This window comes from Polyodon spathula, chromosome 9 (assembly GCF_017654505.1).
Source record: "Polyodon spathula isolate WHYD16114869_AA chromosome 9, ASM1765450v1, whole genome shotgun sequence".
Taxonomy (NCBI): Eukaryota; Metazoa; Chordata; class Actinopteri; order Acipenseriformes; family Polyodontidae; genus Polyodon; species Polyodon spathula.
The window spans coordinates 40,848,646-40,866,330 of NC_054542.1; the positions used below are offsets into that span (position 1 = coordinate 40,848,646).

The window sequence follows — 17,685 nt, forward strand, 5'->3', positions numbered from 1 at the left end:
GGACGCTTAAAATACAATTAAGTAATTGTTGTAACTGAACTTTGAGTGTGTTACTTGTTGGAATACGGAGTGACAAGACTCCCCTGTGTAATACATCCAAGTTGGTGCTTACGTTTTCCATAGTAAACACACACACACACACACACACACACACACACGCGCGTCAGGACTGTTAAAATGCATCTGTGGAAAGCTGTTGCACTGGCTACACTCAACTCGTCTGAACGTCTTGTTTCATTTGAATTCAATACAGGTGATCCGTCTAGTTTGTAGTTGCGAAGTAAACCATTGATCATATTTGAGCCCATGCCAATGAAATAGATGCTCAGAGAGTATGTCTCACGACAGTACGTTCATGGTACAGTGAAACCTGAGGCTGGGCGTTTGGGTTTGCTTTAGATAAGTAGCTAGATTATTAATCAAGGTGCCATTGAACAATGAATACTCAAAATAAAGTTTCATAGCGATAACAACAACTTCAGTTTGTATTTCTTTATTTAATGTTGCTAAGTGCACTTCCGAACTTCTGGATATACTACTACTGTATTACTACTATTACTACTTATTATTAATAATAATAATAATAATAATAATAATAATAATAATAATAATAATAATAATAATAATTAAAATTAACAGTGCAGAACATGATAGGTTCACCAATATACAGAACCCTTCTCTGATGTCTGTGCTTGTTCCTGTCAGGTCAGATATTCGTATGGTGGTCAGTATGTTGAAAGGTGACCCAATGACTTATTTAAATTACATACAATGATTGTCCAACACGCATGGCAACAGACACGTCAACTCATTGGCGATGAGGAAAGGGAACATTTAGAGTATAGTTGTACGCATGCTCACATGTTCACTTATAAATCACTTCTAAAAGGTAAATCACAATATTTTCCAGTTCAAATAAGCCTACACCAACAGCCAGACATGATATTACCCTTGTTATGTTTGTAATACAGGTACTCTTACAATCCAGCTCATCTTAGTGATTAACCTTGTCATTGTAATACAATGCAAACATTACCATGTGTGCTTTTTTCGGGTGAAATGGCTACTCCAAAGAGCGCTGATTGGATCGTTGTTGTTTTTTTGTTTCATTTCAATGAAACTCAAAGTATGTAAACTAATAAGACAAGCGTAAAGTTGTTGCAGATATGCAGATATCCTACATATTTGATCCACTTCTGTGCAAGTGCAACCCATTCTTACAATATATTATCAGAGCCTGTTTGATGGCAGCACAAAGAACATTGAACAGTCTACCCTTTCCGATTGTTATGCAAGCTGCCTCCTTGCGACCAGTTTAATATAAAGACCAGAAAGACAACAAGACCACTCTGTGTCAACCCCTTTCAATTTAGACATTATCTGGATCTCCCTCTCTATTAGGAGCACCCCTCTAATTAGTCAATTTCACTGGATCTCCTTCTATTAGGAGGACCCCCTCTACTTAGTCCATTTTACTTGGATCTCTCTCTATAAGGAACATCCCTCTACTGAATCTTACTCCATGCTTTTGATAATGATAATAGAAGAATCCTACCGTGGATAACGTCTCTACAGACTTAATGTACAAGTCAGCTATACACTTACAGGCAATATAAAAACAATCACCTCATGTGAGTGTGCACTTAACATCCAGAGAGGTCTGACACTTTGCTATTAGTCAAAACATGTGATCAAAACAATTAGCCTATGAAATCATCCACTATTTCATTAGAACATTTTATAGCATTGGAGAATCACATTGGATTGCACCAATTATTTTAAATGTTCTAATAAAGTCTAAGGATGGCTTATCCTGCCAAGGTATAAACCGAACAAACCAACCTTTAGTTACTTATAGTCTTAGCTCATAATTTGCTGTGCATGGCTGTCCTCTTATTCTTCTTCCCAAAACTTCAAACTATAAACCAATTTTGAGGGAAAATTATGAGAATCTGTCATTAGGGCAATTAGACAAACATTCTGGCTAATGCTTTCCTTATTACAATATGACTCTACTATTCTTGGTGGCATTAAACGTAAACAAGTGCCCATTACGGTTGAGATTAAACCAATTGCTTTCAATGGCATCAGAGGCCACTTTAAACATTTGCGTTTCGCACACTACTTTCAAATAAACTACACATTCTGATAGAGTTTAATCTCATCACAACCAATGCGGATCCAGTTTAGGTCTTTATGTTTGCTGTAGTCTTGGACAGGCATACTTCAGTAGCAGTGCTGAATATCAACAGGAAGAGATTGGGGGGAGGGGGGCTTTGTGAGCAAAAATCTCTTCCCAATCCCTTAAAATCTACCTGCCTCCATATGTTCCCAGCTTCTTACTCTTATCTTTATTGACAGCCTCAGTCTCTCTACCCAATACATTACAGCAGTCAATTTGTGATTTCCTAATGAGGATTCTGTCTTCCTACTCTTCATAAAGCTGCTGTTACCCCAAGTGAAAGATGCCTGAAGCTTTTAATTTTGAGAATGACAAACCAGTGCTATTCCTGCAAGAACATTGTAAGATGTGATCAACAGTGATATCAATAAATAATCATGTTGTATCACTTGCAGTGGTAAAAACATGAAGAGGCAGCAGAAGAAACAGTAAGTGGGTGATCTTCAGTTATGTTTCTGACATATTACCACTGAGGACTCTCATTACTGCAGCTTTAACATTACAGTAGCTAGGCCACTTTGATTCTAACCTTCTTTATGCTCAAGGTCAAACTGAAACAGAGGATCAAGATGTGTACTTTCTTATGACATCTGCTGCTGAGAAAAAATGTTGTCAATTCAATACTGAGTTTTTTGGTCACAGCTAGCACTTTGTTCCTTCATAGAATGTAGTTATACACCATATTTAGTGACACATTTAGAGCTACTTGTATTTGAACACAGTGGTTGCCCATCACTTTGTAGTTCAGGCCCCAATGTGACCCCTCCATTCAGAAAATATTAAATGATATATTACTGAAAAAGCTGCACATGCTCAATCATAAGTATTACAAAACATTTGTCTAATATTTGCCAGGTTTCTATTTAGCAAGTCTACATGCTGAAATACACCTATATCTAGATTTAAACAACACTCAAATGGAGGGGACATCTGTTTCTCAATTGTCTATATATTTTGATGTTATACTGTATATGCAGAAATTTGATTTTTAAGCAGAGCCTACCATCCTTTTATTTTTATTAGCCTACATATAGAACAAAGGTCTATAGACAAAATACATTACATTGTACACATTTCAGCTTGTACCTTGTGATCACAAGGGCAATTTGATACTGGCAGTACATACCAGAGTTGTTAACTAATACTTTCTTCTTGTCATCACATCCTGACGGCCTCAGCAGAGCTCTCAGAATAATATTACATTACTTCCCAAGTGGATGTTAAAAACACTCATAACATAACATTGCCAGACACAGAGCAAATGTTCTATAGATAGGATTCTCAGAGCTGTACTAAGGTGACAGGTTCCTTATCAACATTTTTAGAAAGTTAGCCATACCAAGCTGCCCTTTAGGAACATTTTTTGAAAGCACATCAAATATTTTGAATGTGATTGAATATGCTCCCATTTTTTCCCCTCATTAAACTCATGTTAAAGTAATCGTAGCCAACAAAATAGTTTCATAAAAGCTCTACACTCAGGAAGTGCAAACAGATAACCTGAGAATAAGACACAGAAACTGCAGATTCCTTTAACTTGAAATAGTACAAGATAGTCATGTTTTAAAATGAAATACATGTGTGCTACAAATCAGGTTTCTTTTAAAATTACACATTTCAGATCTTTTTAGATGATGTAAGTGCAAAACAGGTAAGCTTTATGAAATTATTCTGTAAGCTACAATTACAGTGTTGTGTGTAGAAACATGGTACAGGATATCGGTGTGTTCTGTTTGATGGCCTTGTTCTCATATGGAAGGGGACTCGCATCCTTCTAAGATCATTTATGACACTGTCCATGATGAGTGTCCGGTCCCACTTGCAACCTATGAAACTGGTCTCGAATAAGCTTCTCAAAAATCCAGACTAGAAATCTTCAGTGGGTCCTGGAACACATTCCTAATAAATTAGTTCCACTTATACTTAGAAACTTGTGTCTACTGACAGGTGTAGGAAATACAATTCAAGAGCTTCTGGTAAACTTAAAAGGCAGAAGAAAAAAAACAAACAAAAATAAAAAAAAAACACCGATATATTACCTAAATATTTATTTATAACATTTATACCTATTATACACATTTCAGTTTGTGCACAAAATGAAATCTGAGAAGTAGCTTTCTGGTAAGCTTGTGCAGTGTCTGCAAAAGGTTCAGCCACCACATTCATCAGCTGCTGCTCTTCTGTTGTCTGTAGAGATGCAGAATCAAGTCTCTAATCCCGTCCCGTTTTCTCTTTACCTCCTGTCGGGGAAACCACCTTTCTAGCTGAACTGGAAATTCAAAGTGGACTACGGGATTCTGGAATACAAGAGCGACAAAAAAAAAAAAAAAAAAGAGCTGTAAAAAGAATTCCAGCCAGCCTTACCTATTAAAATGATCAGACTTACCTTCATACCACAGTAGGTTTGTACAACAGGACCTGGACTCATCCTAAATCATTATGGCATAGGTGGTATAGATAGTGATAGAGGAGGATACAATGACAGGTCCTGATTTAGTTATTGGTTAAGAAAACCTGAATGGGGTTAGGTCAAAACTGGCATGCAGCTAGATAATCCAGTAGATTTTACAACACACTTGTGGTAACTAAGAAGATAAACAGCACAGCACACACAGCCCTGCCTTTACCTGCAGGAAGCTTTCCACGTACTGCAGTAGATAGATCCCACAGTCACTGCTGTTGTCCTGCAACGGTACTCTGCAGTTTGATCCTGTCATCTGGTCTGATGTGAAGCTCCTGGGCGTCCCCATCTTGGCTTCCCATTCCACCTGCAGGTACCTACCAGAAGAAGGTGGCATTGATTTAAAAAGGCAGAACTCATTATTATCCTGTGCAAGCAACATACAGTCCAGGGATAGAAATAAGACTTCTAATTCATAGCGGTTTCACTACGAGCCTGATTAGTCATAGTGTACAGCTAACAAGCTCAGGTGTCCTATTAAACTCCAAGTAAAACCAGCAATGGATCAAACTGCTATGCAATGGGGGTCTTACTTACATCCCTGCAGTCAGTTCTAGCCAAAAAGCATAAATGTATAAGCACATAAAGAACAATATATTATGAAAGGCAATGACACATTTTCTCCCCAATCTGGAATATCCAATTATTTTTTCCTAAGCTATGGGAGCGCCAGAGCCAATGTGATGCTTCTTTCGGAATCACCTGCAAAGACCTGTGACTATCGCACAGCCAGGACCCGAACCTGTGCTCCTCTGACTGTATGGCTCACCCTACACACCACGCAGCTGTGCTTTTACCAGGTGAGCTACTTGGGGACCCCCAAGGATTTCATACTTACTCTCTTAATTGTTTGACTGTGCGCTCATGTGATGAAACTTTCAGAGAATCCATTATGAGAATACAGGGCCTGGAGGGGAAAAAGAACATGGTGGGATGTTTTTACAGTTATGAGTCAACGGTATAATACATTTGCTCGAGCAAATATGTTAAGGCCAGCCAAGATAAATGTTTTAGGGTTTTGTGTAACAGTTTACCTGCCTAGAAGGGCCCCTATGCATCATTTAATGTTGAGTAGAGGGTCTAACTTGTCCTCTGTTTCATAGCCTGCGTGGGACAAGCAGCTCTGCAACCTGTCCTATAACGCATCCTGATCATGCATTTTCCATTACCTACATTACTATATACTACATTGTAAAAACGGATGGTTTGATTAGCTCACCTTTTATAAACCTTTGTTCTTCGACAGTATTTTTGTGTACATTCCTACAAAACAAAGACATATTAAAAAATAAAAATCAGTATAAGAATGCATGTTATACATAGACATACACACAAAATGTATGTATAACGTATTTCGATAATGTTTTAGTTACTTTAAATCTACTAAAAATATGCAACTATAATCATGCAGGGCAACCTTCAAGAGCCATTGGTGATGTTACAATGGAAACTTATTCAAAAATAAGTTCATATTCACCGGTAAATCTTGTAAATTATTCACGCTTGATGACGCAGCTTTGGGAAATTCTGTACTACCTTTAAAAGAAAAAAAAAAAAAAAAAAAGTTTTTCATAAATACTGATGAACGTATCTTATGAGTTAAGCTGTCACTCACTCCAACCACAAAGAACAAATGACTTTCTATTAAAACACAAATGAATGACAGGCACACCTTGAATAAGCAGCCCAGTTAATTTAAACTTCACTGTATTTATTTCTTTCAAGCATACATATTTCTTATTAAAGAAATGTACTCAAAGCACTCAATTGTTTTCTCTTCTGTGGTGGTGTACTGTCGTAACACACAGCATCACAAAGCAACAGTTTGTCTGCTCAAATAAGTAACAGTAAGCAGTAACTCAGTCCAAACCACACATACCCCAAAACAGAGGCTAACAATTTACTATAACAGTGAGGCCAAAATGTATTTCAAAATGCATGGTGCAATTTTTGGACAAGAGCAAAAGCTTAGGAGAGCCATACCATATTTCATATATGCTGTGTTTCTCTCAGGAGAAAATGTTCTGCACACAAAAATATACTCAGCTTTCAAGGAACTTCACAACATACAGAGAGGCAAGATTCATAAGAAATGCAGCAGCTCTGGTGGAACAGTCATTTACCAGCATGTTAATGCTTTATGAATAGGACTCCAGACTCCCACACTGCTTGAGAACAGCAGAGTAATGACCAAGTTGAAATTGTCCACACCTGTTTTCTGTTGGTTACTGCTGCTACTTTTTTCACATCTCCCTTCCATTAATCCATGCAACGCTTTTGCTCTACCAGCCGTACCCTCCTCTTCATCTGAACTGCTCCTCTCTCCATTCTTCCTGGGGCACTGGTTGCTTCTGTCCTCATACTTTGGTTTCTCCATCCCAGGAAAACAAATTACAACCAGGTACCAGTGTGCCCTTCGAGAAATTAAAGACATATTATTAAGAAGCAGGAATTTTCTCTTCAAGTGACTCCATTTTTTAATAACTACAACTGCTCACAAACTATCACACCTATCTCTTGATTCTGCCATATTAAAAGTTTTATTTTGGCTTAGTAAAATGCACAGAAATTATAAGCGTACAACATACAGTACCCACAGCATGTATGGATTGGGCAAAAAATTAGTGCTTTGCTACCCTAAGCCCACAAAGTGTAGCCCCAGGGACATTGTTCATGTGGAAACAGATGTGCCACGTCCAGTGCTGAAGGACACGGTAGCACGTCTGTTACACACATCTGCAGGCTTGATCCATAAATACCAACTTGCCACCAGGGCTGTGCTTTCCGGTGCTAAATTCCTGCAAACGTCATTCCAGGAACACATGGGAGACTACTTTGATGGACACTTCTTGCTGCATAGTTTCACACAACTTATATAAGCATACAGTGCAGAGTGGGTGATTTTCTACTTCGATTCTCTACATTTTTGGGCAGTGAATGAACCATCTCAGAGTAAATGTACATGCACTGGTTCATCAGACCTGCATGGAAATACTTTTAAGTGCAATACATTGTGTGTGCAAACCTCTCTCTCATATTTAATGTTTAACTTTATTAAAATTAAGAAATACTTACTCCTGATTGACCGGTACAAAGATGAAATCCTTGTCAAAGATATCTATATGGCGAGTCCAGGTTTTCACTCTTTGGTGTCTCCTGTGCTGAGCTCTGTAACCACATGGTATGTCTTACCAAAACATATTTCATTTTTTGAATTCTGTATTGTGGCAGTTAGTGCAACCACTGGGACTATGCAATTAAATACAAGATTATTAACTGTTAACAAACATGTATATTGTAAAGTTGAAGTTCCCCTTTAAAACCTCATAGTGCACTGAAACTGTGCTAGACTCAGATTTTACAAAGCCTTGGTAATAACGAATATCTGTATGCCAAGTAACAGGGCAAATATTTTTACTCCCATACTCCCCGTTGTGTAGAAATGTGAAGTTACAGGTAATACTCCAATTCTGTGATGGGACATCACGAAAAACAGAAAACAGATAGCAATCAATCCTGCCGCAACATAACACAACAGTGTTGGTTTGGACAGACACCTGAATTGTACTGAATGACCTTCTCATTCACCATTGGGCTCTGCTGTTTTTTGTTTATTTATTATTCTGGAGCACAGCTCTTTGATGCAAACATCCTGTTTTAATTACATCTTTTATTGTTACTTTAATTAAAAAAGAATGTCCTCAGGAGAAGAAAGTTAATCAAAAAATATTTTTCAAAATGTTTGAGAAGCCCAGCAATAAGGAGGCACTAGATAAGAACAAAAGAAAATGTACAAATGACAGGCTATTTGGCCCATCTTAGCTCATCCAGTTCCTAGCTGCTAATTGAACTCAAAACTTTGACTCTGTCTCAACAACAGGACTTGGTAACCCATTCCATATTCTCAGCCCCCTCCAACTATCCCAAGTCTATTTCCACTTTATTTCCAACCGTGACCTCTGGTCCTGGTCTCTGTACGGCATTTAAAGTAATGGTAACTATATCAACTCCTTTTAAGATTTTACAAAGTCCCCCCTAATTCTGTGTTTTCTGTCATCTAAATGTGCGTGTAGAGTTCACATATGAATTCTTGTGATGGCACAACGATAGAAAACTACCATTGACAGTTTCTTACGAGATGTTTGCCGCCCCCTCTTTTGGGGTGTCTTTCCTGGTCAGCTGCTTGTAGAAGAAGCTGCTGAAGATGTGTGTGCGCTCAGCAACATTATTTGGCACTTTTTCAATCATTAAATACCTGCCAGAGCAAGAAAAACAGCAATATTACAACTGGAAATACTCCTCATCCCTTCCCCATAATGGTCGTCAATTCGGAGGGAAAAAAAAAAAAGCATGACTTGAGTACCCGCCCGCGGGAGGCCTACTGTCATTTTTTGATAATTCATTTAAACATCACCTGAGCAAAGAAATAGTATTTAATGAGTAAAATTAACTGAATGTCATCTTTTCTTATGCTTGAACGCTTCTTTTTTTTTTGTTTACATTTTCTTTTACATTTACTAAATATGGCGTTTACAAATAATGACCAATTGCTAATCAGAAATCCAGCAACACCTGCCTAATCCAAGATTTAATAATCCTGATTTATATTTCTGTGGTGCATAACCCCAGATTAGTACTAAACTGAGTTTTATTTAATCTATGTTGGTGCACTCGCCCCTTAATCACATTTCACATAAATAATATTGAAATATTGATTGATACGGGCACCACTGTATTTTTTTGCAGATCACTCGAATTCAGTCTAACCTACACCAACCACCTTTTCATACACATAGCCATTCGCCAGCTAATTGACAGCACACAGAAACACATACATAACTCACTCTTGCATTAGTAAAAAGGCATATATTTACTTCAGATAGAAATCAATGATAACATCATTGAGAAACTGTCCATTGTCAAGGCACTCCACATCCTCAGTGGTGACGGCGATCCCTCCTTTGGTAGGAGGGGGAGGGAACACAATCAGTCTGTGAAAGAGATAGACAAAAAAACTAACTACATTATCTAGGACTGATTCTGTTTACTCACTGTCTAGGGAAGTGGCCAAAAGCTCCTGGGAACCTGCCAACTGGCTCCTATACTTAAACTTTACGATTTTGTGTGCTTATTTAAACAAGTAAATACAATTAAGTATTACGCACCTGCATTGCACGTACAGGCTCTTAACATAAACTTTACTACTTTCCAAAACAGTTTTCAGGTTTCATTGATTTTCTAGACATGAGAGAGATTAAGATTAATTTTACTTTCCTACTTTTTTCAAAAATATATCTCCTATATAAGTATTGTAAAGAATAAACAGAGAGCCATGTTAAGCACTAACTTTGTCAATGGTCCCGTGTACTTGTGTTCCTTCCAATGCTTGCTTGGTCTCAAACCAACTGAAACAGAGTAGGTATCCGTCGTTCTCCGGTGACAGAGAGTGTAGCTGGGTGCGGGCTGAGTCCATTCCTTCTGTAAGAAGTGTATGTTTTCAACAGCATTTCATCTGTAATTTGACAAACTTTAGTTTCAACTGGTTAGACCTGTTAACAGTGGCACTTAATGGTATATAGTACTTAATGTCCATTGATTACAGTGTTCTCTGCTTAGAATTACAAGACCACCATTTAGCGAGAGAGACAGAAAGAGAGGGAGATCAATATATTCACCGATTTTAAGGTTCGAAGCCCCTTTAAAATAGACCCAGACACAAGATTTAAAGTGCCAATTTTAATATTTACAGAAATAAAAGGTGATAAACTAAAGAAAAATTTTAACTCGCACATGGATTACTTGCTTTCAGTCCCTAACTACTATGGGATGGCTAGAACAAACATTTCTGACATCCTATATACCTGCCTGCTAATCACAGGCAGGTGATAATGTCTACAGATTGGACAGTCAGGTGAAACTCTTCTGGCTCCCTCCTGTGGCATTCTGGGGGGGGGGGGTGGGGAACGGACTGTATCAAAGAAATCTTTAGGACTTTTTAGCCCCTCCTGAACTGCATATTTCTTTTCCACCCTCCAGTCTGTGTGTGTGTGTGTGTGTGTCTCTGTCTGTCTGTCTCTCTGTCTGTGTGTGTGTGTGTGTGTATATATATATATATATATATATACACACACACACACACACACACACACACAGTGCCTATAGAAAGTCTACACCCCCTTTCAAAATTGTCACCTATTGTTGCCGGGAATTAAAATGCATTAAAATAGGTTTTGTTTTTCATTTATCTACTCACCCTACCCCACAACTTCCAAGTGAAAAAAATATTCTAGAAATTTGTAGAAAATTAATTAAAAATAAAAACTGAAAAATGTGTCAAATAAATACCTTCCAGTGGTGAAACCGTAGCAAGAAATAAAGACAGCAAGTCCCATCAACAAAATCCGGATCCACAGCAGCTATTTAATAAAACATGAATACATCAAAAATGTGTTTGCTAACGCGTTTCAACAAAAGCATGTCTTCATCAGAGCAAATGTTAAAAAGATGCATCTCGAGCATTTTATACATACCACACCTGGCAACAATGGTTAATCACTGGTAATTACATCATGGGGATACTTACTTGACAAAACTGGTTTAACATCGCAACATTGCCTTTTCTTTCCAATGTACAATGATCATACACAGTACAACACAGATGTGGTTAAGAGAAAAGTGTAAGGTACTGCACGCAGGAAATAAAAATGTACATTATAAATATCATATGGGAGATATTGAAATTGGAGAAGGAATCTATGAAAAAGACCTAGGAGTTTTTGTTGACTCAGAAATGTCTTCATCTAGACAATGTGGGGAAGCTATAAAAAAGGCTAACAAGATGCTCAGATACATTGTGAAAAGTGTTGAATTTAAATCAAGGGAAGTAATGTTAAAACTGTACAATGCACTAGTAAGACCTCATCTTGAATATTGTGTGCAGTTCTGGTCACCTCGCTATAAAAAAGATATTGCTGCTCTAGAAAGAGTGCAAAGAAGAGCGACCAGAATTATTCCGGGCTTAAAAGGCATGTCATATGCAGACAGGCTAAAAAAATTGAATCTGTTCAGTCTTGAACAAAGAAGACTACGTGGCGACCTAATTCAAGCATTCAAAATTCTAAAAGGTATTGACAGTGTCGACCCAAGGGACTTTTTCAGCCTGAAAAAAGAAACAAGGACCAGGGGTCATAAATGGAGTTTAGAAAAAGGGGCATTCAGAACAGAAAATAGGAGACACTTTTTTACACAGAGAATTGTGAGGGTCCGGAATCAACTCCCCAGTAATGTTGTTGAAGCTGACACCCTGGGATCCTTCAAGAAGCTGCTTGATGAGATTTTGGGATCAATAAGCTACTAACAACCAAACGAGCAAGATGGGCCGAATGGCCTCCTCTCGTTTGTAAACTTTCTTATGTTCTTATGTTCTTATGTTCTTAACTATGTTATATCTTGATCATGTAAATTGTTTCTGCAATCTGTAAAAATAACATATGATGTTACATTTTAAACGAGTGAACCAGATGAACATTAAAAAAAGAGTCTATACCTATAAAACGAAGGGTCTGACATATAGCGATATACGAATGTTATATGTGATTAATTGACTCTGTTGCACTGTGATGATTGTTTATTAAGTGTGTTTATTGAATGTAACCAGATTTATATTAAATTAAACATTTGTGAATGAATTGGGAATCTAATATATTGAATGTACATGTGACATAATTGTAGAACTTACTTCAAGTAAGATGTAAAATACTTATGATGTAATTCTGTTGTACTACATACTTCAATTGGTGATCCTTCAATATTTATATAAGTAAAAACTTTCTAAGACCATGTGTTTAATTACCAATGATTAACCATTGCTATCAGGTGCGGTATGTATAATTAGGGGTTTACTTCAATCGCTGTAAATCTGCGTTTTTTTCACAGGTAGGTTGTGGAATAAAATTAGGATTTTGCGGATATGTTTAAATAAACCAAAGTTGACAGTATTTCAGAACACTATAAAGCCTAAAAATAGTGCTAACTGCTTTTTTACTAAAACAGAGTGCTGTCATTTGATAAAGTTAAGCACGCAGCATCCCCCTACAGTTGAATTGCCCATACATTGAGACTGCACGCTCTGCATCCATTGAATCGGTTGGAAGTTAAGACAAAGCCTTGCCAAGTTATACAGATCCAACTGAGAAAAAGTAAGCAGCAGGTTGAAGCGAGGTGGCTATGCTAGATCACTGTAGTACTGACTTAACTTTCCGACAGAAATACTTTTTGTCTCGGCTGACTTTCCAGTTTGGCTTCTGAAAACTGTTTATTTTACGTTCTGTTCAGCAGCCTCTGTAGTAGCCTTTTGTTTAATGTGTGATTCTGAAGCTGAATAGCGATGATTGTATTTTCTCCAAAGACACATTAAGATAAACAAAACAATTACCTCCACCTGCATGTACAGTTTCTTTGGGAAACATCTTGACACGATCAACCACCGAAATACATTTTGCTTTTTTTACTTTGTAGTCCATTTGTACTATTTTACCTCTAATGCTGAAAACTAGATTTTAGCAACCTAAAAAAAACAAACAATGCAGCACTAACTTTGTGCCACCCCCAGCTGCACAGTACAGGTCACAGGAAAGCAGAACAGATGCACAGATAGGCTGATTAAAACTTTGTTGTCATTTGAATAGTAAACACCAACGTCAACCGCTGTGGAGAATTTTTTTTGTAAATGTTATTTGTGCACATTTTCTGTTTGTTTGTTTTTTGTTTCAGTGCAATGCACACAGGGCAGCTAAGGAATAGAAAGGGCTCTCTACAGAAGGAAGATACATAGTTTGCGTCGCTTGCGTTGTGCAGCAGTTCATCTAAACAAGGTTTCTTTTTTTTCTCTCTGTACTTGTCTGGTATGCATTGGCCCCAAAAGAGGTGAATTTCACGGAGACCCCGCAATTTCACGACTTTGGCGAAATCGAGATTTAGGTAGACCCCTATGTATAACATACCCGAGATGCACCTTTTTAACATTTGCTCTGATGAAGACATGTTTAAAGTCGGTTTTATTAAATATCTTCTACGGATCTGGATTTTGTTGATGGGAGTTGCCATCTTTTTTCCTTGCTACAGTTTCACCGTTGGAATGAAATAAGAATGCATACAAGTAATGACAGGAACTCTGAAACAACAAAGTTTATGCAAATAACAAAAAAAATTCACAGAACCTTAAAAAAAAAAAAGGGGGGGGGGGGGGGGGGGGGGGGGGACCACTTGCTGACAAGTCATATAGCGACACATATAATTTTGTGAACGTGACAGTAATACCAGAAGAGGTATCAAGTTCTGTGTACCATCCAAAACATGCACTAGCATTTGCTAGTGGTTGGGGAAATCAAGTACAGAGGTATGCCTTTCTTAAAATCAGGGCACTTGAGAAACAACTCACTTGACATTTTATTGGGCCACATGTCAATTATTTAATCTGATTTTGCTGTTCCTTACAGTCATAAAAGGTACCCTTTACAAGGCACTAATACAAACACAAACCATATTTCTTGCTGAACTAACCAACTAATAATGAGAAGTGTGCACTGACCCAATTCTCTAAGCCAGCTGGCTCCAGAACAGTTTGTTTTTCTCTCAATTAGATTAAACGGTGCACTTTATTTTAACTATAGCTGATGTAGCTTATTCCTTTTCTTAGATCAGAAACCATGCAGTTTTCCAGATGACTGGGAGGAGATCCCGATCTAATTCCTGCAGTAATTAAAAGGAAGCAAAAGTATTTCTAAACTGCATTGACGAAACATGCCTCTTGCCTAAATAATGGCGTTACCAAAGGCAATCCTAATGAGAATCTTCCAATGAAGCTTCGTTGTGCATGCATAAAAATGCAGAAAACACGTTCACATGGCCAAACCTGTCCAAACCAATTGTAAACTGAAATTCAACTGAATCCAGTCACCTAGGCACAGTACAAACATACTTAAGTTACAGTACTTACCTTTTATGTATACATATACAACCAGGCAAAATACCTCCTTTCATTTGTAGTGTTCGGTGATAACAAATGCTTTCAAATGGTAACTTTGTGCATTTCAACTGCTATTACCACTCCCTCAAGAAAATATTTAATTATGTAATTATTTTGTTCCATGCACACACTTTAGCACAAGGCATGAGAGTATGTGTAGATCTGTCCATGCATCTTTATTTCAAGTTACATTTTTACCTGCACATGCAGTGGATGTAGGTCATGGTGATCTACTTTTTCATGTTACTGACAGCTCTAATTTTGAATTTTATGTCTGTAACAAGGATGAACGTCACTAACAAGCTTGTTTAAACAGTAAAGAAAGAAAGAAAAAGAAAATTTCACACAACCTAATTTTCAGTGCTTAACTCAGTGCCATGTGTCTCTGATCCTCTCAATCTGTAGCCTGTGCTTAACTCACCTGTGGAGAGCCTGTGGAGGGCGGGGTCAGGGTCAGGGCACTCTCCTCCTGCTCCCGGTCCTGCAGCTGGCTCAGGCACAAGGAGATGAAGGGGCAGTCACTGGAGACATCCTGGAGCAGAGAGTGGCCCTCCTCCCAGGGCACCGCGGCACAGAGGCTGGGGATCTCACTTCTCCTGCCTGTTTCACACATCAGCTCCTTCAGCAACTGCTGCTGCTCCTCGTCAAGGGTTGTGCACAGCTCAACAAAGAGAAACTCACTGAATTTTGCTGTGCAAAAAAAAAATCATGTCAGTTACATAAATCTCCTGCCACAGTTGTTAACAAAGTTTGAGTGGTCATGAAAAAGTAAATCAAAATAAAAATTTACATGCATACGAAACATACGCAGATCACTTCCTAATAAACTTAGATTTTATTTTTTAGAGCTTATATTTATGCAATATGCCAGGTGTAATCACTTTTTATTCCGATAGGAGGACACAGTACAGCATGAAACCAAGATCACAGCAGTCTGTCACAATGCCAGGTGACCTATTCAGTTGATTTGATTTATTTTTTTATTTTTTTTATAAAAAGAGACTTAAACATACATAAAAGCTAAAACTATGTTTAGTGTACAGCCTTGCTGGCTAGTCTTTGGTGATATTCTATCCATTCTGAAGACTGCTATCTCCTAATGCACTTGATGCACCCTGTAGTTTAATTTGTGAAAAATGTACTTGAAAATAATAATAATAATAAAAAAGAAAACAATAACTGAATAAAGGAGAAAGTGTTCCCCACTTACAGGGCTGTTCCACTGGGTGGATTGCCGATAACTCTTTTTGAATCAGCTGTGCTTGAGCCCCAGAGACCCACAGGAAGATGACTGTGTGAGTTTCACTTAGGTGTTCCCCACAGCTTTGATTCCATATTCCATATTTCTGTAACTGGGACATCACCACTGACAACGAGAGACACTCTTCTTCGGAATCTGAACAGAATAGAACAGAAGAACTGTCTGTAGCACATAATCTATACCTTAATTAAAATAAAAATATAAGGCACACATTTAAACCATTTTTGTATAGAATTTAGGACTAAATGTCAGTTCACCAAGATCTATTCTGAAACATTGATGAAACAGATACTTGTAATAGGGGAGTTTAATTACAACCATAAATCCTAATAATATAAAACAGATATACTTTAGGTTCGGATGTGCTGCTAATATTGAGCATTTCAGGTTCATGGTGGTGTGCGTGCAGGGAGTTGCATGGTGGTGTGTGCGGGCAGGGGGTGCATGTTGTTGGTGTAGGGGAATTGGGGTGCAGGTTTGGTATGAAGGACATGGGGGCGTAGGTCTGCGTAAGGGGTGGAGGGAGCAAGGGAATATAAGGGTGTGTGCGAAAAAGACCGGGAGATTCGGGAAAGACAAGATGAAGGGTGAGAAAGATAAGTGTGAGAGAAGGGTGTGTTTAGGGGAGACAGAGACACAGAGGGAAAGAGAAAAAGGGGTAGGGTAAGGAAAGACAAATACGATCAATCATTTTTATTTTCATTTTCGACTCCCAGTTCAACTTCCCAACCCCCTGCACGCACACACACACACACACTCTACACTATCCTGATTACTTCCCTTCCTCCCAAGGATCACTACAATATGTTACAATGCTTATTATGAAATTAGTCAGACTGCCAGTCTGCACATTAAGTACATCAAGGGTTTCACGTCATTTGTACAATTTAAATTTGAAGGGACAAGTGATTTTATTACATCCTTTTTTAGAAGAATTTACCAGAGCATAAAAATTGGTTCTTCCAAAAGGCATTATTATTTGTCATAGTTCTTTATTTGACTATTCTTTATTTTTGACCACAACAACTGCAAATTACAATAGGGGTATACAGATATTTCATGAACATACTTAGTTCACGAATGAAGATGGCCACCCTCATGAGTGAAATAAACACAGTACTCCACCAACATTCATGGGAGTGTTTATATAAAGTATTAAAAAAAAAGAAAGTAGAAGCCTTAAATATCTAAATTGAATCCCACTTTGAAACTGTTCTTCGTCATTCTGTCACTGGATTTAAATGATTGCAAGATAGATTCCAAACTGACAGTAAAATGAGATAGATTATATACATTTCACTCTAACGCTGAATACAAAAAACAATCTATAGACATCACATGGAAGTAACCCAGATGTACGGTCATGTGTTTGTTTTAAATTTCAATTGTAATTTATTAATACATAAATATGAATTACCTTTCAGAGGTATTATAATACTGTCAGCCATAAACTGCAAAGGAAAGAAAAGAGTAGAATATATTAAAAACAGCCAACATCAACATTTTTAAAAATTTACAACATGGGAGTATCACATTTATACAGTATGCCTGGTAACTTTATAAGGAGATGCTTGTTTTTTTTAATGTTTTTTTTTTTTTCAGATTGTATGGCATCGAAAATGTCAAAATGTGGAAAAAACATTTTCCATCAATAATTGCAGCAAGGTACTGCATTGTCTCAGAAGAATTTGTCTGTCACAGCAGAGCCAGTAGAGTGTATTTAACAGGGAGTAATAAAAGTGTGACTGCTATGT

At 37.7% G+C, this 17,685-nt stretch overlaps 1 protein-coding gene across 8 annotated transcripts in view; it reads right to left on the bottom strand.

The window, feature by feature from the left end:
* Positions 1-4,209: 4,209 nt before the first annotated feature.
* senp7b (SUMO specific peptidase 7b) overlaps positions 4,210-17,685 on the bottom strand; it is a 30,492-nt gene continuing 17,016 nt past the window's right edge. For 4 of the 8 annotated variants that reach the window (XM_041259541.1, XM_041259546.1, XM_041259540.1 and 1 more), the window contains 13 exons: positions 17,349-17,382; positions 15,881-16,066; positions 15,092-15,360; positions 9,991-10,121; positions 9,518-9,634; positions 8,779-8,898; positions 7,719-7,811; positions 6,855-7,057; positions 6,121-6,179; positions 5,863-5,906; positions 5,482-5,550; positions 4,810-4,960; positions 4,211-4,479 (listed from right to left, as the gene is read on the bottom strand). In XM_041259541.1, coding sequence (XP_041115475.1) covers positions 4,348-4,479; positions 4,810-4,960; positions 5,482-5,550; positions 5,863-5,906; positions 6,121-6,179; positions 6,855-7,057; positions 7,719-7,811; positions 8,779-8,898; positions 9,518-9,634; positions 9,991-10,121; positions 15,092-15,360; positions 15,881-16,066; positions 17,349-17,382 — 1,608 coding nt within the window. In that variant the 3' untranslated portion in view covers positions 4,211-4,347. Of the gene's footprint in view, positions 4,480-4,809; positions 4,961-5,481; positions 5,551-5,862; positions 5,907-6,120; positions 6,180-6,854; positions 7,058-7,718; positions 7,812-8,778; positions 8,899-9,517; positions 9,635-9,990; positions 10,122-15,091; positions 15,361-15,880; positions 16,067-17,348; positions 17,383-17,685 lie in introns of all 8 variants that reach the window. The other 4 variants (XM_041259544.1, XM_041259543.1, XM_041259545.1 and 1 more) reach the window with 4 other exon arrangements.